The sequence below is a fragment of the Oryza brachyantha genome, chromosome 12 (assembly GCF_000231095.2).
Source record: "Oryza brachyantha chromosome 12, ObraRS2, whole genome shotgun sequence".
Lineage (NCBI taxonomy): Eukaryota > Viridiplantae > Streptophyta > Magnoliopsida > Poales > Poaceae > Oryza > Oryza brachyantha.
In genome coordinates, this window is record NC_023174.2 from 2,077,966 (window position 1) to 2,099,990 (window position 22,025).

Here is a 22,025-nt window from a genome sequence, read left to right on the forward strand (position 1 = left end):
CGTATTAAATACAGATTGTGTATTGTGCTACAGTGCTATGTGAAACAGTTCAGTTGCATTGCAGTATTTTAGACTGGAATGGAATGCAAGATGCTGTTCTGTAGTGTAAAACGGATGGCCAGGCCTGTGTCAGATGTTACAATGTTTTGTAGCACTGCCATTTTTCCCAATTGAAGGTGAGCCCACTCTTGCCAACAGCAGCGGCATCGACAATTTCATCTTTGGCTGCCGAAATTTTCTTTTTACAATAGAACCAATGCTGGTGTAATTGTTTTTGGGTGTAGAAAATTACTCATTTTCAATCAGGTATCTCAGCTGAAATTGATAAACTATGATAATGCAGGAATAATTAACTTTTTACTACTTTTGCATTTGGTTCTAACATATTTACCACTAGACCTATATATCATAGGTCCACATGTCATAGACAGCAAGTGGTAATTTGTTATGATCTATTTGTAGGAGTGGCAAAATGTTAAATGTCCCGATAATAGAAGAACCAGCTCTGCATGCTATCCAGCAGCCTGATAACGATGGCCGATGGAAAATTCGTAAACTATGATAATGTCACGCAGAGTGCCATCATGGCACTCAATCTTTAGCTTTTCTTTTTGTATTTTTCTTTTTGTGGTTTTAGTCTATGAACTCATGTATCTTTTGGCTATGTATATCCTTCGAGACGAAGGATACAAAAGCCAGATTAATGAAAAATCCATTATCTCAAAATGATGTGAGACGTCATGTTTATTTTTTCTAAAATTACTTTAGAATTGTCTATTCCATAGGACTTTTAAAAGAATTGGTAGAAGTCAATCATTTGGTTCAAAAAGGATTCATAGAGTTATTTAATGTAGGATATAAAAATCGTCTCGAATCTCTACGTTTTACTTTGATTCAAGGATGCCCTAACCTCAAGGTTTAATGCCTATGAGATGAAGTTAATATCAAGATATTGTACTATGCACATACCATAGTGTTTGTGTTATTATCCTGCATGCATCGTGTTATTAATCAATTTCTCCTAGCCACAACCCTCGAATTAACTCATCTCCTAGTCCTAGTTCGCCATATGCAGCTACCCAGAAGAACGAAGAGTTCTTAAACTAAATTAATCAAGCTGCCATTAGTTATTAATTATTAGCTTGAAACTGTCTTAGGCAACTGCAGGCATCAGAGCGTGTTGATTCAGCAAATTAACATGCGAAACTGTTACTATCAGCTTCCAGCCCTTTTAATTAGGAATTTAGCATGTGTTCTAGCCCTTGACCAGTCAGACTTGCATGGCCATAAAACACATGCATGGATTGTCTGAAACACTGAATACCTGGAGATCATTGACAAATTAAAGGGGCCAAATGGATCAAAGTTACGAAAGGGACTAAGTATAACTACGTTACACAGTGACAAGACATGGTCAAAATTATCGTTATGATATTTGCACACGTGTGTGGTCAAATCTACTCAGTTCTTGGTACTATATATCTTTTACTATCATATCTTTCTCTCTTCTCCTGATAACAAATGCATGCATGACATCAGGCACTAAAAAATAATCTAATTAATTAGTCGTCTAACCTGTTGCTGGGAAGATAGCTTGATCAAATTCATTCATTAATCCATCGGATTAAATAGTTGGTTGCACAGATGCAAACTGTCAAGACCAGTTCAGAGGGATGAACCAGTCACTAGCTCAGCCTCTTCTTGTTAACTACTTCAGAATCACATCATGCTTGGAGGCTATATATATGGATGCATCCCTTCCATGGCCAAAGCACCAGCTAGAGCTCTATATACACAACAAGCATCGACTACTACTTCTACAGAATCTCTGTGGATTAAGAGCAAATTAAGTTCCATCAACACAAAATGGCCTCCTCCAACTTCTTTCTTCTCACAGCTCTCTTCGCTTTGGTCGCTACTCAGGCCATGGCTTCTGATCACAATCCTCTCCAGGACTTTTGTGTTGCCGACAAGGCCTCGCCAGGTAGAGTAGTTTATTGATCATCACTACCCATGGAATTGCATCAGATGGATGATGATATGACACATTCATGTTGTGCATATATATGTTTATAGCTTTCTGACCTATATGTATGTTCTTCGTTACAGTGCGTGTCAATGGATTCACTTGCAAGGATGCTAAGGATGTGAATGCTGATGACTTCTTCCTAGCAGCTAACCTCGATAAGCCAATGGACACAACCAAGGCTGGATCCAATGCTACCTTAATCAATGTGATGAAACTTGCAGGTCTGAACACCCTGGGCATCTCAATGGCAAGGATCGACTATGCCCCTCAAGGAGAAAACCCTCCACACACGCACCCCCGTGCTACTGAGATTTTAACTGTTCTTGAGGGCTCACTCTACGTTGGATTTGTTACATCTAACTAAGCAAACAAAGAAAACAAGCTCTTCACCAAGACACTCAACAAGGGAGATGTGTTTGTGTTCCCACGGGGTCTTATTCACTTCCAGTTCAATTCAAGCTATGATAAGCCAGCGGTTGCCATCGCTGCACTCAACAGTCAGAATCCCGGAGCAATTACCATTGCCAATGCAGTATTTGGATCAAATCCACCAATCTTAGATGATGTTCTCACTAAGACGTTTCAAGTGGACAAAAAGGTTGTGGGTTGGCTCCAAGCTCAATTCTGGGAGAACAACCATAACTAAACCATTGATGTTTCATAAGGTTCATAATTAGTATTTTTTTAGTAAAAAGGGTCTATTAATTTCTTGATTGATATTATCTAAATATTGTATACTTTATATTATCCTAAAAATATTTTATAATGGTCTTTCTACAAATCATGCAAAACACTACGCACATATAAATGTTGCATCATGTATATGATCTGGGGTATTACTTTATTACACTTGTTTGTGTTGCTCACAAGATCGTATCACTCATCCAAATTAATCTCTTATTTCCTCAGTTGTTGTGGTTATCTAATCTAAATTTAGACCCTTGAGAAAGATATATTGTTCTTTAAGTAATCCAATCACAAAACGAGCATACAACAAGTACATCTGAACAGCGGTGAAATAGATGAATTATTTGGAAAACATTCAGCAAGGAACTTTCTCCGGCCGTCCGTCGACTGGGTTGAGGATGGGGTTAGTTAGTCGGCGTGGAAAACGTAGCAATAGATTAATATATGATTAATTAATTATTAAAATATAAAATAGATTAGTATGTTTTTTAAACAACCTTCCTATAGAAAATTGGTAAAAAAAAATACACCTTCTAGCAGTTCGGGAAACGTGCGCGTGAAAAACGAGGGAATCTAAAATTGGGCTGCCAAACGCAGTTTCATAGCAGGTACAATAGCAGGCTATAAGCCAGCTGTAAACATATTTTAAGAAGATAAGAGATGAGAGAGAAGAGCAGCTGACTATAGATTTGTAGCCAGCTACAGCACAGACTCCAAGACATAATGTATGTATAACAGGTAGGACATGTCAGTATATGTTTTATAGACAACTATTATATAAATTGACTGTAGATGAATTAGAGCTAGTAGTCGGCTATACTACTATTGAACGTGCTCTCAGTGGCCTAAGCTCTTCATGGCCAAAACGGTGGCCCTATCTATTTCAGGAAATAAAAGAAGAGATTGTTATACATCCAGAAGGCGCCCGGGATGTTTAGATCAGACCTCGAGTAGTCGGTGTATTGCCGCCAAGCTCTCAGCTCTATGTCACCTTGGTTCATTCTGTCCATCAACTGGTAGCCCTCTCGACACTTCTCCTGTCGATGTAAAATCTCTTTGTATTTATTTCTCAATGTCTTAATGAAATTTGGTCAGCCATCCTTAGCCACGCCGGCAAAAGAGAGAAAAAAAAAATCTAGCTAGCTAGCTCCATTACAGCATCGATAGATAGCTACCTCACCGTCGCAAAAAGGGAAAACTGAAAGAACAAATTCGATCGATAGCTACGTACGACCTCGATCTGACTGCATCCAAAAGTTAGCTCCAGACAAGGTTGCATCGATGCCTGCCTCTTTTCCCCGTTTGTTAGCTGCAGGGTTCTCTCATCAAGGAGAAGAACAGACAGCAGATCGAGTCACCCTATTTGTATGTACCATAAGTGTGATAAGTGTGATGCACTATCTCTGTTTTATAATATAAGATGTTTAACTTTTTGGTTGTAACGTTTAACCATTCGTCTTATTCAAAAATTTAGTGCAAATATAAAAAATGACAAGTTATGTTTAAAGTTATTTTAATAATAAAGTAAGTCAATGGCAAAATAAATGATATTTTCATAATTTTTTGAATAATACGAATGGTCAAAGGTTAAAAAAAATTAAATATCTTATATTATGAAACGGGGGAGTACATATTACAATGGACGAGGAAGGCTTACAACAAGCTTGTTAGTCTTTAAAAAACAGAGAAAAAAAAGGCTATAAAAGGACAGGAAATTCAGATGCATGATCATAACTGTCCAAAAGAGTTTGAGATTGCGAGATATGCAATCGAGAATAATTGAAGTACGTCTTGCTCCATTTGTTAGTACGTACGTTGTCTGAAATTTTATTGCTCCTTCTAGTTATCTTTATTTGACGTCGGAAGAGCCAAATTTAACTCCAAATAAAAAGTACTCTTAGAGGTGGTATTTGTCAATTAGTGATTTATAACATGGATAGATGAGCTAACCTTGAGTATATGTATTTTATATATATGAAAATTAAATGTTACACCCCCTTCACGTCTAAGGTGCAAAAGGACACATCCATACATGTTTCTGCTCTTACCCAACAGAAAGCACATGAGCCGTTAAACACCTCCATAACACACGTAGTTTTCTTATACCACATTCCTCATAATGCTCCAATTACTGCCGCACATCTCAAGTAATCTTTTATATTTACAATATATTCGGCAACATCTCCCACTAAGTGGGACTATGTGTTTTGTGTGAGTAAAGTTTTTATTTTAATGTTCAGTGCAAGTACAATCACTTGAGTAATTTTTTACTTCTTATGGTGAAACGGTTTTTATGATGTGCACGTCTACGTTCCTATCTATTGAAAAAAAAATTATGTTTGTGCGCATCAAATAATCTTAGTAATAAATTTACTCCAAGTATTACTATCGGAGAGTAATTTGTTTGGTTGCCAATTTAAATGTGTGATTTTCTGTGCTGAAGACTAATTTCATTACTCTAGATGCGACGAAGGAATAAGATGAGTGATTTTTTTCTTACCGAATGGAAATAGTGTTAATTCATCAACATCACATGAGAAGACGGGCAATATTTTTACTGTGAACTTGTTGGGTGACAAAAACAATTGAGAAAACTAAAGGGAGGGTGTCCGGAGACATATTCAAAAGTTAACTGAGTCAAATAAAAAAACAAAAGATAGTCTGATGGTATAATTTAGTGCTCAAAATATTTTTAAGCCAGTCTTGGAAGCTAATCACAAAGATGATTCGGGAAATGTCCAAATTATGGATTTGCGCGTGTTGGGTTTTTAAGAGTGCACGTGTGTGTGTATCATTAATTTTGTAAGAATGAAATATAGAAAAAAAACAAAGATTTTTTTCCTTTCGAGTTATAGAGAGAAAAATAGAAAAAAAAACATCTACTCAAACCTATTGAAAATTTGTTATGGATTAATGTAAGCATATATTCCTACTTCTCTACTTTTTTTCTATTCTATGAGTTAAAATTCCTCCAAATCAAATTGGTCCTACACTTACCTATGCACCCATGATATAGGCAAAAAAAAACCAGAAACCAACTATATACCATTTTTAAGGTATATTCCGGCCTTACTAGAATGCTTAAAAACCATTACAATCATATTAAAAGTGTACATGTGTACACATAATATTTTTAGGGAAGTCCTACAAAAATCATATTAAAATCACTTGCATATGCGGAATATTCGTGAGGCCATCATACTACGATGAGTCTAATGGCTGAAATTATATAACAGAGAGATTTGCTTCAGTCTAACAAAAAATAACAAAAAATAACTCGAGGTACCGATACCTCACGGTACCAAATCATTTCTGATCGTTGGATCTAATAGTGTACATCCTACTCAGCTATATCCACTGAGAAACGATTTAGTACTTCGAGATACCTATACCTCGAGGTACTTTTTGTCGGACCGAACCAAATCTCTATAATAGCACCATGACTTCACACCATATCATCCATGCTTCCTCCATCCTGACTTGTAACAACTTACTACGATGAGTCTGAAATGATTACTTATATAATATTAAGAGCTTTAAAATAACTTAAATTACCATACTTTTTAGTGTAAAGAGCTTTTTTATATCATTAAAAAGTATTTTAAGGTACCACCCTTTTTAATGTAAAAAGTATGGTATCTTGAGGTACCAAAAAAATTTATACTAAAATTTTTGATATCTCGAGATATTTTTCAAGGACAGTAAAAAAGCCCTAATATTAATCGGTGCATGGACTTTTTCTTGAAGAATTTCTTGAAAAAACTTTCTTTTTGATTGGATTGCGCATGGCGAATTGACACATGTTGATCACAGATTCAAATTAAGCATCAAAGATGGTTGCAACTTGCAGCCATGGATCTTAGACACGAGGCGACGTGGTGTTAGCTAGTATCATCATCTACTATTATTGCTGCGCATGCGTTCTTGGCCGCCTCGTCGTCGTCCTCGACGCGGTCGTCTGCTTCGACACCGCCCTGCACGGCCGCGGCGGCGTTGGCGAACTGCAGCCTGAGGCGGCCGCCCTCGCGCGTCGCCTGCAGGAGTTCCTTCCCGGGGATCACCACCTCCATCAGCACGAACCTCCCCTCCGCCCGGAACGACCGGAAGCACACGCACGGCTTGCCGCCGCGCCCGATCGACCGTATCGGCGGCGGGAACGACGCCGGCGCGCTCCGCCTCTCCCTCCCGGCCGCCACCGCGGCGTCGTCCGCGCCGTCTCCTCCCTCCACGTCCACCTCCTGGTCGCGGGCGGGGGCGGCGGCGGTGTCGTGGTCGCCGTCCTTGACCATGTCGTCGGCGTCGACCGTGCTCTCCGACCCGAGCCCCTCGGTGCAGAGCAGCAGAGACTCGGAGCTCTTGAGGCAGAAGCTGGCGCTCCTCTTGACGGTGGCGGCGGCGGCGGCGGCAGCCTTCGGGCGGAGGAGCGCGTCCAGGGACGAGTCGTCCTTGCTCTTCTCGGTCTCGGCGGCAGCAGCGGCGTCGGCGATGTCGATCCACGACAGCGTGCGCACAGGAGGGCGGGACGGCGGCGGCAGGAACGCCCGGTCCGGCTTCTCCTGGAAGTGGAGCTCGCCGAAGATCTCGGTGAAGGACGCCGTGTCGACGAGCTTCTTGTGGTGGTGGTGCACCTGGTTGCACGCCGACAGCGCCTCCAGCAGCGTCGGGTTCTCCGGCAACGGCTTCTCGAACAGCCGCCTCAGCGCGCCACCGTCGGCCGCCATGCGCGCCGCCGCCGGCCAAAGAACAACTTGCACCGGAAAAAAAGTGTTCTTTTCCTCTCACAAGAAGCCACAGAAGCCAAGTGCTTAAGTAGAGATGTGTCACTGCGTTTACCTCAAAAGGCGTCAGTCAATTCAGATGAGGCATCAGAGATGGACAATTTGCAGAACAACTTTTGTATTTGCATGTGACTGTCAAATTTGGGGAAAGAAATTTGTGTAATTCTGAATTCAGATGAAGAGAGAGATATATAGTGAGAGAGAAAGTAGAGGCTGAGAAAAATGCAGCCATTTTATGTGGCTATGGAATTGGAATATTTTTCTCAACTTGAGGAGACCTGTCACTTTGCCTGCAACAGCTACTGCTATTCGGTTCTGTATGACTGCCACTGCAACAGCAAGCTGCAAGCACAAGTGTTCAGAAAATCAGAATCCAAAATCCTAGTGCTGGCTTGCTTGATCATCAGAAACTACTAGTGACGCAAATTTTTCAGGTAAAAGGTGTGCAATAATGCAGATAGAGGAGGCATCTATGAGCCCATGAAATATGTTATCTGCACTTTGACACGTCAGCTGCTTCAGTGTTCTGATTCTGGAACAGCAGTTGACCTGTCGTCATGTTGGCCATCTTTGCAGTGACATGCTTGCTTGCATGACCCAGATGCTTCTAAATCTTTCCGAAGTACACCCTCTGTCCCACAGGACTCGAAGCGAGCAAGAGGCTAGCTTGATGTTAGGGCATGAATAATATACGGACCCTCAACGAGAATCTTCATCTTACAAATAGAATGAAAGCCTTTACAAAAAATTATACCTATGATACATATGGTTTTGAGTGGGACCGGATTCTTTTTTACTCCTGTCCTTTCCCCTCATCTCTCTCCGTCGCTCTCTCTTTCCCTCCCCTCATCCTCTCGACGGTGGAGCAGCGGCGGGCGGCGGATCGAGTCCATGAACAGTGCTCCGATGTGACGTGTAGTTCTAGCCCGCCACGTCGGAGCATGCTTGCTAGATGGCCATGGATCATTCCCCCAGAGAGAAGCTTGCACCCTATAGAAGACACGGGTGGCTTTGTCAGAGAAAGTAGGAGGGATTCTCTCTGTCTACATATTTTTTTCTCTTAAGATGGCGGTTGATGTAGTTGAGATTTAAGGATTAAAGGATTATATGATATTTGTTATAGCTATTTGAGTGTATAAATGACTGAATTAACTACTACCAAGTGAAAAACTTACTTCTTAAAATGTTAGATGATTTTTTTAGCATGAAAAGCATCGTTTAGTATATTGGGAAGCGTGCCTACGAAATCCAAATTCATAACTGGATTTGAACCGAGCCTTAATATCAGTTTCTTTGAGGTCGTCTTCTTAATAGCAGCTTTTCCATGTAATTGGACGTGGAGGCTGGATCAGTTTCTATTTTATATATATATATATATATATATATATATATATATATATATATATATATATATATATATATATATATAGTCTAGCTACGGTGAGTTGCAACTCACGGGCTGCTCCGTGAGTCGGGGACTAAAAACATATTCAAATCATCTTTAAATTTCGATTTATATGGCTCACCCGATTCTTCATATCAAAATCTTGTAGCACGCAATTTTTTTTAATTTTTGGAGATTTTTAAAAGTGACTGCACTATATTAATAAAATAATCAATGTGTTATGTATCACTTTTAAAAATCTCAAAAAAATACTAAAAAATATCCAAAAATGAAAATTTTTTATGTGCTACAAGATTTTGATACAAAGAATCTAGTGAGCTATCTAAATCGAAATTTAGAGTTGATTTGATATGCTTTTGGACATCGACTCACGGAGCAGCCCGTGAGTTGCAATTCACCGTAGCTAGGCTATATGTGTGTGTTTTCAGTTTACTTTCTACAAGTTACGTCGGTGTAGACTGTAGACCATGATGTAAATTCCGATAAGATCACCTAGAACATAATTCCATTCTTCCTGTCAGAACAATTCCAATTTCACGTGGTGCAAGAACTGATCTGAAAATGGCGCGAAGGTTTTTCTCCAGCCAGTAGTGTTCTTGTCACCGAGAATCGCACCAGCAAGAAGTGATCTTGAAGAAGGAATATGGAGCTGCTTTCAAAACTGACAGGGAATAAAGGATGTGATTGTCACAACAATGGAGGGCAATTCATCCCATTTCCAGCCGGACAAGCACGAAGCAAGCTGAAAGTTGTATTTCTGGGCTACCATCTTGTCTGTCTGAGAATTTTCGTTCTGAAACATACCTGAATGTCTGGATGAAATTGTAATTGATGTGTTCACTGTTTACACTGTGTTGTTCTTTTTGACGACTAGAAAATCTTGCGATAGATTCAGTAAACCAAAAGGAGTGGAGGAAGAGGTAGGATAAAAGGCTACATGATGCAATGGATGGGCATGGATAAGATGTTGAGAGTTACAGTCCAGATAGTTCAGCATATGAAAATATACACTGGCTGTGTCTTTTAATCTTTCAGAAATATGAGGTGAATGAGACATACAGGACAGGGAGGATATGGAGTGAAATAACACAATGTGAATTGTAATCAGAGGATCAAAAGTTCAAATCATACAACTCAAATTTTCAAACATACGAAAACAGAGTACTTCCAAACAGGATGTAAGTGCAGAGGCAGTTAGTTGATCTCGGCAGATCCCAGAAGAACAATGAGATCAATACACTCAAGTCCAGAACATATATTATTCATGAACAATTCAGAAAGCTAAGATTTTAGACATGGAGACATTTATGTACAAGGAAAAGCAACAATTTGTTTGATTCACTCAGACAACCGAAGTACTCGTAAACAAGATACATAAGTTAGCAACAACAGAAAAAGGATCTAAAAATGCCAGGATCATTGTCCAACAAGAAATCGTAAGCACATCAAAAATGCAAAATGAACCAGCACACAGCTCTTGGTCCTATTTTCAGGAAACAGGGAGCATTGGGTCAGTCATCTACTACACAACAACAATTTGCGGCAATTTCTGATTTCATCGCCATGCTTCGATCCGTTCAACCTTGGAGTTTATCCTGCTCACAATGCTGGCACCTTTTGATTTCTCAGCTGGTGGAGCAGCACGCGTTCCAAACTGCACCTTGCCCTTTCTAGTCCTCCTACTATTAAGGCTACGGCCCCCTTTGCCTTGAAACAAGTTCATAGCAGCAGCGCGAGGAGCAGCAGCGGCCAGAACAGATTGGGAACAACTGGTAGAGCCCTCTGTCTCCATGGTCGTTAGGGCTACATTTGCTGCGCAAGCGGAAGCCGCAAACTTTCCTTCAGCAGAATTGGCCTCATCAGGCTTGTCCTCAGTGCTGTGCACTGGACTGTCCAGAAGGGGCTCCTCGCTGACGAAAGAGGGACGCCTGGATCCTTCCTCAGGGTGAGAATCAAGCGAGAGGCCGGTGGTCTGATGTCCATTTTCGTCAGACGGGTCCTTCTGAGGAAGAGACAGATCATCGAGATCCGACTCTTCTCTATCCTTGAGGGTCTTTTGTATTAGCATCTTGAGAAAGTTCATCACCTGAACTGCATACATCAGTGCAGTCAAAGGATCTGCCATCTGCATCGCATGTGTGCCAACAGTTAGCATCCTCCTAATGAAATATTGATACTGTGCTAGTAATAGGATAGCACACTACCTGTGTCATATTTGGTGCAAAAACCATGGCAATATTACGTGCATTCATCTTGTTTATTTGTTCTTCTTGGACAACATCGGCCATCAAATTAACAGCCCAGTCTAGTAGGGCTGATTCAGCTGGTGGAAGGCATTTGGCAACACGAGCACAGTCCTCTTCAGACTGGCATTGCATCACCTGTTCAGGTGGGATTGAGTCGAGCACCCCACTTGGCAGTTCCCTAAACCAGGCCTAGAGAACATGATAAAATAGATGGGGTCAGAATACACCTTTGTTATCAAGACTGTGTGGCCCTGCAAGTGCAGCTCACTGAAACATGAGCATAATCTGTTGATGTAAAATCACAGACCACACCGACAACTGGTTCCAAAAGCAAAGATTAGATTCTCCAACAAAATATTGCTGAAAGAACAGTCTCAATTTTGTATAATTTGCAAATAATAAATTGTGAAAATTATATTTCTAAAAAAAGAAGATCAGATCCATAGAAAGTGAAGTCCAGATTCTCTGACAGGTGTTTACGTGGAACTCCACAAGTTAAGGACAATAATCAACAGCTCTCAGAGCATTATATATGTAACTAGGATACTGGTGATGTCAATAGAATCACATAATATAGACAATAGAAAGAAGCTTACTTTGATTAGACCTGCCAAACAGTGGACATCAATACCATCTGGTACGATCCCACCATTTAATTGGTCTCTCACAAGCTCTTCCTGGCTATTCTCTGCGTTTATACGGAAAATACCTTCTGCCTGCAAAGTACAAACAAGACACTTGTAAACCACAAACAGTAATCAAATTTGAATAGTCTTAAAACCAATTAAATGCTAAAAAGCCATACCCGAAGACCGCCTTGTTCATAAAGGCGTCTTTGCATCATCAAAAGAATCGTTGGAACACTGTTTCCTCTGGAATCATAGGAGCATTGCATCGATTCTGTTGAAACTCCAAAGACACTTGCACTGCATGTAGAGTTTTAATCAGCTGAACAATCTCAGATGCTAAATCAATCAAAACTAGATATAATCGATATTGCTCAAATTCCATATTATCAGTGCAAACAGGTGCAGCTTGCAAAATTATTGTCTTAGTATCAACCTAAATACCTAATGTATGAAGACAAGAGCAATTGTCAATGAAGTCAAGACAAAATTACAAAAAACATATTTTTATCAATTTATATCTTATGCAAAAACATTATATGAATTCTTATGAGTCATACCAACACACCTACAAATCTTTGCACCAAAATAAAAGACATGGAAAAATATTGCATTATCAGTAAAGTTCTTAACACACTACTTAACTAATGCTAACCCAAGCGGTAAATTAATCCAGAATTTTTTTTCCTTTCAGGGGCTTTGCTCGTCCGCCTCATGTTCTCCAATTATCTGAGCACCAACTTTATGATGCAGTTTTGTTGATGTTCTACCAGCAATTCTTCAGTTTGAAGACTATCTGTAGGTGTTTGTGCCACTTTATCTTCTTTTGAAGACACTGGGTTCCCTTTCTACCATAAAAGTAGGAACTGGATAAACAACCGTTTTATCTAGTCTTTTTAGATTACCTAGTACTAATGACCTGGGACTCCCAATAAAATATTTCATTTTCCTTGTTGTATCTGCTTTGATCCTAGTATAGAAGTAAGTCAGTAGGGGCAGGAAAAAAAGAAATTAATATTTCAGGCAACTCAAGTCTAATAAAACACAGAACAAACAGATGTAGACAAATGAAAACGAAAGGAGAAAGGTCAATCAATCATCTAATCGAAATGGTATATGTCATTAGTCAAACATGTAATTTATTATAGCTTTTCTAATAACAGGTGATGACATGATCCTATTTTTAGATATTCCAAGGTCAATCAACACAACTCCTAGGAAAAATTTCTTCCAGTATCTGGTGTTCAATTCAAGGTGTCATTTTCCTTAGATTGGATTGATAAAAAGCTATATACAAAAGGTTATATTGGGCGGAACAGTGCATACAAAAGGATTCTTAGGGAAGAAATCATAGGGATGCAAGAAGACATCTGAATATTTTGCACTCGATGCCTAACACATTTGCAACCTGTACGTGCATCGACCCAAAAAAGCAATATGTAATACAGCTAGCTGATCCACAAGGATCAGGATAAAATATAACTTATGAATACCTTTTAAGCTCTAGCCCATGAATATTGATATGGAAGGGTTAAATTAGTGGGCTTGCTTACAAGTCAAACAGGATCGCAATTACTGAGGGTGGTTGTTTGGTTTCTTTTCATAGAAAAAGCCAAACGGCGTATTTGCAAATAAAAAATGATTTGTGAATAAAACTTTTATATACATATTCTTAGCGATTTAAAAACCAAGGCTGAAAAATAAACTATAGTGAAAACACCCTAAAATTTACTCTAAATTTAAGATTAAAACTTAAATTTTGGCTTATAAGCATAAGCAGAAGCGATAGGATAGGGGTGTGAGAACACTAAAGGAATAGGGAAGAAATACTACTGCTGTAAAGTGCCAGGTTAAAGGAGCAGGCATACAGCATGCTGTTGTTACTAAAATGCATACCTTTAAAAAGGTAAATATAAAAGTAATTTTTTCTCTAATGGAGATTTCATGTGAATGATCTAATTGATTTACAACCAACTACCACTACAATGGCCAAATCAGCCTAATTTGTCAGCAAAAACAACAACTTGATTACAGCAACGTTTATAATTGAAGGCGTGTTTTTGCACCCAATTTTACAAGGTAAGCAGCTACAGAAAAATCATGTGATGCTATCAGAAAACAGGAACATCTGAAGACATGATTGGACCATTATTAATGAGTGATGGAGAAAAATGTCCCACAAACATCACCTACATTTCTACAGAGTGGTGGTCCGAAGTCTAACCCCAATCATCGAGACATGCGCAATTTGTCTACCACAGTTCAAATACAGCACAGAGACCAAGACCAAACGGGCATTCACAAGGGCATTTCCAACCCGACGTAGTTTTCATAAACTTTAAATCATTAAAAAAAATTAGTACCATATACTATTCTTTTAATGCAAATACTACTTTTTTTATACTATTACTTATCTCACATGATATTTTGAATGTTGCGTAGAAATCATGTATTATGCAAGACATGATTTTATTTTTTTCTCATTTATTCACTTGTCACGTCATCTTTCATCATCTTTCATCCTAGATGACAATTTATTTAATGTTTATGGACATTGGGAATGCCATCGTACACACAATCCAAACAGAATTTAATCGTCCACCTCGAAAACATAAAAATGTCTTACCACCAATTCAGATGAAAGCAGCAGAGTTTTAATTGAAAACAAAATAACTAGTATTTTTTTACCACCACTGAACTCAAAACCATAATATGCAAACACCAGAAAACAGCTCAATTGTCCTTTAAAGAAACTTATTTCAGGCCAAACACCATTTAAATTTAACCACAGTAACATTTCTGCAAACAATTCATGACAAAAAGCTGGCAGAAATGTGAGGAAAAAAAAACTCTGAAGAATTCAGCACGGTAGAATCGGATGAACATGGCACAGACCTCGCGCTGGGAGCGCGGCGGGGCACCTCGGGCTCGAACTCGACGGGGAGCCCCAGGAATCCATGGAACCGATCGAAGGTGACGTGTGCCACGTGCTGCACGTCGGTCGGCCACCCTATCTCCATCCCGCAGCCGTCACCGCCGCCGCCGCCGCCGCCGTCACCGCCCTCCGCCCTGCACCCGAGCAGCGACTTCCGCAGCAGCGCGAGCAGCAACGCCAAGAACGACCACCGCTCCTCCTCCTCCTCCCCTTCCTCCTCTTCCTCGCGCCGTTCTTGGGCTCCTCCGCTTCCTGTAGATCCTGCAGGGCTTCCCGCGCTGCCGCCGCCGCTTCTTGGGAGCACGTCGCAATCGGCGCTGGCTAAATAACGCAGGGAGGAGGAGGGGGAGGCGCGGCTTGCGGATGAAGCGAGGTTGGTCGGGGCCCGGAAGAGCGCCACCTCCGCCATTGCTTCCACCTTTTTTCCCCCTTAGCTTAGCTCTAATCCTCCGCTATGATGCTTAATCTGGTGCGGCGTAGGGTCGACCACGATTCGGGGAGGGGGATTTCTTGCGATTTCTTCGGGTGGTGGAGTGGAGTGGGCCAAGAAATGATTGGGGGATTCCTCCTGGTGGAGTTCTTGGTGGTGAAAACTCCAATTCAGGATCGATTTCTTCCTCCCTCTTGTATGCTTGCTTCCGATTGGGATTGTCGGGGAAGGGGGATTGGTTGCGGTGGTGCGCGTGGTCCAAATCCACCACGAAGTAGACAGAAAAGAGAGGGTTTTTAGCACCAGAAAAAGATCCAATTTTTAAGTGGGAAAAGAACAAATCCGCTGCAGCTGCTGTTTGGTGCGAGTGCGACGGCAATGGAATGGATAGGATTCTCGTGGAGGTGGAGTTGGATTGAAGGTGAAGGGAGGGCTAGAGCTGGGGTTGTGATAATGGCTTCATCATTTCTCCTCCTCCTCCTCCTCCTGTTAGGCCATAGCCATGGCTCCTCTAGCTTCCTATTTAAGCTTCGCAGTGCTTCTTGCCATTGGAGAGGGTGAGAGAGGCTACGAATTTCTAAACTGTTTTTTGAATTGGCAACAAGCAGCCATGGGGCCCTGTGAAAAAGATTGGAATTTGTTGTTGGGGATTAGATTAACTGCACCTTAATGTGCTTCAAGCTCTCCACTCTCGTTGCTATGTTACGTGCACTGTACTTGACTGAATTTAACTGAATGTTAGGTATTCTGGATTCACTTTTCGAGCCTACCAAACACCATGGTTGAAATTGAAAAGTTTGTGCTCTCTCTTTTCTTACTAACTTTCAGTGAAAAAATCGTGCTAAAAGAAAGAACTTTTAGGAACAATTCGTGTTGATTTCAGTAAAAGTATTTGACAACAGGGATGCTTGGATTGGATATTCTGTAACTGGAATCTCAAATGTAGTAGTAGCTCACAGGTACCTCAGTTCAGATGAAATTCAGGTTTTGTTGGTCAGTATTGCAGGGTAAAAAACTCAAATTTGCTGATGAATTGGGCTGATAAAATGTACAGTTGTACTGAAACGCCCCCTGCTTCATCATTCTATGTACCAGATTTCTATTGATGGCGGCGTGTTAAATTTACACGTACTCAAAGGAATCCAGCATAGGAAGAAATGCAGTACACTCGAGCTGTGCAAGCGACCTCTCTTCCATAATAAATTCCACGTTCCTCGTCAACTGTTCATCAGTAGTTCAGCACAGCTCACTGACTTTAGATGGATAGGCTCAAGATCAAAGCTATGTCAAGCCATTTTTGTTACCTCCCTTATAAATTATAAGGCCCAGTTGGAAGATCACAAAGATTTTGGATTTTTGGATTATTTTACTTTTGTTATAAGGATTTAAACGTACGAACAATGGAATTAGCTAATATAGAATTAAAATTTTGCTTTATGAAATTAGATGAACAACTTCTTTATATAAATTCTTTTAGACGAAACACACCGTCTATGTGCCTGAGTAGCGAGCCAACGAAGAATCCAAAATTCTACCCTAGAAACCATGGCCAGTGCTACTATTCATCGCCCAATAAATGTAGTTTCTTTCGGGTGGGGGAAGACAAGATCTGCTAGGCCATTTAACAAGAGAAATGAAGAAGGGGATGTAGGACTGGACTGGAGTAGGGAAGGTCACCACCACCATGATCACCCACTGTGTTGTTGGGTTTGGGACAAGATCTGCTGCCTCATTAACAAGAGAGATGAACAGGACATTGGATTCTCCTGCACATCACGTGCTCGCCATGTGCTTAACCCTCAGAACTTGCAGTAGCTCCTTTCAAAAGCCTTTGAACCATTTTGGTTCAAAAAAACCAGTGGTAACCGTCTCTGACAAAATACTTTGGAGTTTCGACTTTCAAACATTAGTACGTGTAATTGTTATATTTACACTCATGGAAGAAAACCAAATACATAATTTTAGTAACGTGTGGTAACCACCGAATTATCGATCTACTCTCGAAGTAGGAGGTATATATTTAAACCCTTGTCTTTGAACATAGTGATGGAGTTCTTAGTATTGGATATAATTAATTTTAGTATGATTTAAATGTGACAGCCTACAGTACTACCCTAACAGCTAACAGTGGCATTTTAGATCTTAGGCTAGTGTTTAGAGAACAATTCTCTAGTTGAAATGGCAGCTAATTGAAGTTGATGCATTTAATCCTTGACAGGCAGCATGCTCGCGTGAGGATCAAGCTTCGAAAGAACATTCTGTTGTTTGGTGGGAATGGGGCAGGAGTCAAAAAAGAGAGACAGATTGTCACACATGTACAATTGTAGGGCAGCACAAATGCACTATTCCATTCAAGGTTTACTGCTAATGTGTCCAGAAGTTAGGCACAAGCACCCAGTGGTGTACCTTTTGCCAAGAACTATCCTCGTTTATTAGCTTAAAATGTCATTTACTAAGTAAGCTCCTGTTTTTTTAAATCAAGGCCTTCAATGATAAACCCTTTTTTATCTTTTGGCATGCAGACAGTACCCCAGTTTTTGAAACCATACTTTTTATTATGAGAAATTCTACGATTTGGCGTTGGCAAAGGCTACAATAAAATACCGGCGACAAAGTTGAGTTCTACAATTTGCCTTTACTGAAGTGCTCCATGTTGGAAATATGGCCACATTTCGGCATATTTTAATCCAAAACAGAATAACATGCATGGCATTCATAGAGAATAATCTAGAATATATGAACAGAACGTCTAACAGCATGCTTAAATTGTAATAAGCATAAACATCCAGTTTGTGAACATTTAGCAATGAAACCATTGCTAGCAGGTATTCAAAAACAATAAACAGAAAAAGTAGGAAGACGGTATACCCTAAAAATGGCCCTCCGCTGATGTTTGAGGCAGTACTGTCTCCGTTGATGTTGTCGTTCCCGTTGCTGCCGTTGCCTCCGTTGCCGCCGCCGCCTTCGTTGCCGCCGCCGCCTCCGTTGCCGCCACTGCTGCCATCGCCATCAACGTGCGTGGCTCTGTCGGTCGACATCGTCAGATGGTTCAAGCAGTCGTGCGAACGCACTCCCCAAAAACCTTAGCACCCGCCTACCCGTGCAGGTACTCTTGGCGAGAGGGGTTCCGAAGGTCTGCTCGTTCCGATCGCTTGTGCATGCAAGTGGTCAGAACCGAGAAGACAGAGAGAGGAAGCGCAAGAACTCGAGAAACACCAGAGAGGAGAAAAGCTATGGATAAGAACACACTGCCTTCAGGAAGAAGAAGGAGGAATATAGAAACCCCCCCGAATCGCGTCCCCCGATCCCGTGATTCAGTTACGGAATTACCGCGCAGTCAAATCGCGTAATTGCCGCTGCGGACGTTACACGCAATCAAATCGCGTGATTACCACCACGGGCGTTACGCAATTACGGGGATTCGAAATTCAGGGGATTCAAAATTCTTTCCTTCAATTCCCAACCGTTGCAAAAAGGAAGGGACGCAGCCGGACGAGCAATGCCGCGTCCCGGACCGGGCCGGCGGCCGGCCGGCGCGCGCGCGCGTGTGGCGGTCTTTCTACCATCTCAACCAGTCAACGGAGAGTCTTACTAACATCTCTATTTAAGTTGAGTTTCTCCACTTTAAATCTCTAAGGTGGTATTATTGTCTCTACCATTCATTGTGGGCTAGTGGAATTTTAATCAATTTTACTTGGGCCTAGCCCATTTTGATTAACAATCCCCACCAAATCTCATAGCCCACAAGGAAAGTTCTCAAGACTTATCTTGTTTATTATACCAGTGTTTTGGTGAAGACTGTTAAGTTGAACTTTCACCTAGGTAAGGAGCTACATCAGACCATAACTGGACAATAGACTATGCCTTGAATTGTCAGTCTTGTGCGGTCAGGTTTCACTTAGAACCTTTACTGATACTAGGTTGCCGTCCTTGTTTGGAGCATATGAGTCAAACTCCAGGCCCTTTCATGAGTATCTAGAGATTACCCAAATCTCATAGACTGTGACTAGCAGTCGAACTCATATAGGTGTGTTCCTTCTAAGATGTTCTATAGGTCAACATCTCTACTTTGGAAAAAGCCTCTCGGATCATATTAAGGCATAAGCCATCCTACCATACAGAGTAGAAGAGAAATGCACTATGGAAATGAGTCCTTTTAAGAGTCTCTTCTCTCAGTTATACAACAGCTTGTCTCACCATCCAAATTCGCGGGATGTCCGATCACAATGGATAGGTTTCCACTATTGTGCAACTTTAGGTGGGTCTCAAACCCATTTCTCTCGATGCATTGTCTATCATATTACGTGATAGTCCCTTGGTGAACTAATCTGCCAGGTTTTTAGCCGTTTGGACATAATCCAGTGCTATCACTCCGGAGTTTTTCTATTTTCTGACAGACTTTAGTTTTCTCTTTACATGCCTAGATGACTTCATGTTGTCCTTTGAACTGTTCACCTTAATAATCACTGTTTGATTATCACAGTTCATTAGAATTGCTGGTACTGATTTTTCAACCACCGGCAAGTCCATCAGGAGTTCACGAAGCCACTCGACCTCAACTGTGGCAGTATCCAGTGCTGTGAGTTCTACTTCCATTGTCGACCTCGTTAAGATGGTCTGCTTGCAAGACTTCCAGGAAACAGCGCCACCTCCAAGTGTGAATACATATCCACTTGTGGCCTTTATCTCATCAGCATCAGATATCCAGTTAGAGTCACTATACCTTTCTAGTACTTTTGGGTACCCAATATAGTGAATTCCAAAACTCATTGTCCCCTTTAGATAGCGCATGACTCTTTCTAGAGCCTGCCAGTGATCATCTCCCGGATTTGAAACAAACCGGCTTAGTTTGCCAACAGCAAATGAGATGTCAGGCCTCGTTGCACTAGCTAAGTACATCAATGAGCCAATGATTTGGGAGTATCTCAACTGATCCCTTGCTATCCTTCGGTTTTTCCTTAATAGCCCGCTAGGATCATAAGGAGTAGGAGCTGGCTTGCAGTCACTAAACCCAAAGCAACTCAAGATCTTGTCCACATAGTGAGATTGCAAAAGTGTAATCCCACCCTCATCACTTCTCAGTAGCTTAATGTTAAGAATAACATCAGCCACTCCCAAGTACTTCATTTCAAAGCTTTTGGACAGAAAGTCCTTAACCTTCTCAATCACATTGAGGCTGGTTCCAAAGATCAATATGTCATCGACATATAGACACAAGATTACTCCCCCTCCCCCACCATAGCGATAGTACACACATTTGTCAGCTTCATTCACAACAAAGCCGACAGACGTGAGTGTTATGTCAAACTTCTCATGCCATTGCTTAGGTGCTTGTTTGAGGCCATACAAGGATTTCAACAATTCACACACCATTCCCCCCTGACCTTCTAGTACATAGCCATCTGGTTGATCCATATAGATCTCCTCCTATAGCTATCCGTTTAGGAAAGCTGTCTTAACATCCATCTGATGGACGAGAATACCATGAGAGGCTGCCAGGGCTAACAGTACTCTAATCGTGGTCAAGCGAGCAACTGGTGAGTAAGTATCAAAGAAATCCTCGCCTTCCTTCTAGGTATAACCCTTGGCCACAAGCCTTGCCCTGTACTTTTCAATTGTACCACCAGGCCTAAGCTTCTTCTTGAAAACCCATTTGCATCCAACAGGCTTACCCATATGGACGCTCAACGACTTCCCAAGTATCATTAGACATAATAGAGTCCATCTCACTGCGTACCGCTTCCTTCCAATAATCAGCGTCAGGAGATGAATATGCCTCTTCTATGGTTCTTGGAGTATCATCTATGAGATATACAATGTAGTCATCTCCAAAAGATTTTGCAATCCTTTGTCTTTTACTCTTTTGAGTATCTACAATGTTAGTCTCCTCGGGATTTTCTTCAACAGTTTGATCATCGTGTTCTATCGTTTCAAAGTGCCCATGGGATGGAATAGGTTCTTGCCTAGAAGTGCTAGGTGTACTTTTCATGAGAAATTCATTCTCAAAAAAGGTAGCGTCTCTGGACTCAAAAATTGTACCTACACGCATGTCTGGTACACCAGAGTTTACTATTAAGAATCTATAACCCACGCTGTGGATAGCATAACCAAGGAACACACAGTCAACGGTTTTTGGTCCAAGTTTTCGCTTTTTGACTATAAGTACATTCACCTTTGCCAAACAGCCCCATGTGCGTAGGTAGGAGATATTTAACTCTTCTTTTCCCATTCCTCGAATGGTGTTACTTTCTTGTGCTTCATTGAAATTTTATTCAGGACATGACAAGCAGTCAAGATTACCTCACCCCACCATTCCTTAGATAGTCCTGCGATATCTAACATGGCATTCACCATCTCAGTTAGAGTGCGGTTCTTTCTTTCGGCTACTCCATTTGACTGGGGTGAATAGGGAGGCGTCCTCTCATGAATAATTCCAAGCTCTTCGCAAAAGGATGTAAATTCATTTGAAAAATATTCTCCACCTCTGTCAGACCTCAAACGTTTGATTTTCCTCTCTAGTTGGTTTTCTACCTCAGCCTTATAAATCTTAAAGTAATGCAGCGCTTCATCTTTTAATTTTAATAAATACACATAGCAAAATCTAGTGCAATCATCTATCAGTGTCATGAAGTATTTCTTTCCACCTTTAGTCAACACACTGTTCATTTCACACAAATCTGATTGAACAAGTTCCAGAGGTGCCAAATTCCTCGCCTCTGCTGCCTTGTGAGGCTTGCGAGGTTGTTTCGACTGAACACATGTATGACACTTAGAACATTTGGCTAAAGTGAATTTTGGAATTAAACTCATGTTGGCTAAGCGCATCATACAACCGAAATTCACATGACAGAGTCGCGAATACCACACATTGGACTCATCATTCTCACAA

The 22,025-nt window shown here is 41.0% G+C and overlaps 2 protein-coding genes and 1 pseudogene across 2 annotated transcripts; 1 reads left to right on the forward strand and 2 right to left on the reverse strand.

Moving 5' to 3' along the window:
* Positions 1–1,866: 1,866 nt before the first annotated feature.
* On the forward strand, positions 1,867–2,675 carry LOC102707169 (annotated as a pseudogene).
* A 3,767-nt stretch (positions 2,676–6,442) lies between these two features.
* On the reverse strand, positions 6,443–7,654 carry LOC102704579 (protein FANTASTIC FOUR 3-like). The gene is made up of 2 exons (XM_040529312.1): positions 7,550–7,654; positions 6,443–7,463 (listed from the first exon to the last, which is right to left on the reverse strand). The coding sequence occupies exon 2, from the start codon at positions 7,435–7,437 to the stop codon at positions 6,598–6,600; it is 840 nt and encodes a 279-aa protein (XP_040385246.1). The 5' UTR covers positions 7,438–7,463; positions 7,550–7,654; the 3' UTR covers positions 6,443–6,597.
* Positions 7,655–10,164: 2,510 nt separating this feature from the next.
* LOC102707445 (rho GTPase-activating protein 4-like) lies at positions 10,165–15,751 on the reverse strand. The gene is made up of 5 exons (XM_006663767.3): positions 14,667–15,751; positions 11,951–12,071; positions 11,742–11,861; positions 11,104–11,334; positions 10,165–11,024 (listed from the first exon to the last, which is right to left on the reverse strand). Exons 1-5 carry the CDS (start codon positions 15,113–15,115, stop codon positions 10,455–10,457), a joined length of 1,491 nt encoding a protein of 496 aa, XP_006663830.1. The 5' UTR covers positions 15,116–15,751; the 3' UTR covers positions 10,165–10,454.
* Positions 15,752–22,025: the final 6,274 nt, after the last annotated feature.

Bases quoted from the DNA above. Each gene is read 5' to 3' on its own strand.
- LOC102704579 (XM_040529312.1), bottom strand. From the start codon at position 7,437: ATGGCGGCCGACGGTGGCGCGCTGAGGCGGCTGTTCGAGAAGCCGTTG.
- LOC102707445 (XM_006663767.3), bottom strand. From the start codon at position 15,115: ATGGCGGAGGTGGCGCTCTTCCGGGCCCCGACCAACCTCGCTTCATCC. The intron at 11,335-11,741 runs GTAAGCTTCTTT...CATGTTCTCTAG, and splicing joins GTTTGGCAGGTCTAATCAAA to GCCTGGTTTAGGGAACTGCC. The intron at 11,025-11,103 runs GTAGTGTGCTAT...CATGCGATGCAG, and splicing joins TTGCACCAAATATGACACAG to ATGGCAGATCCTTTGACTGC.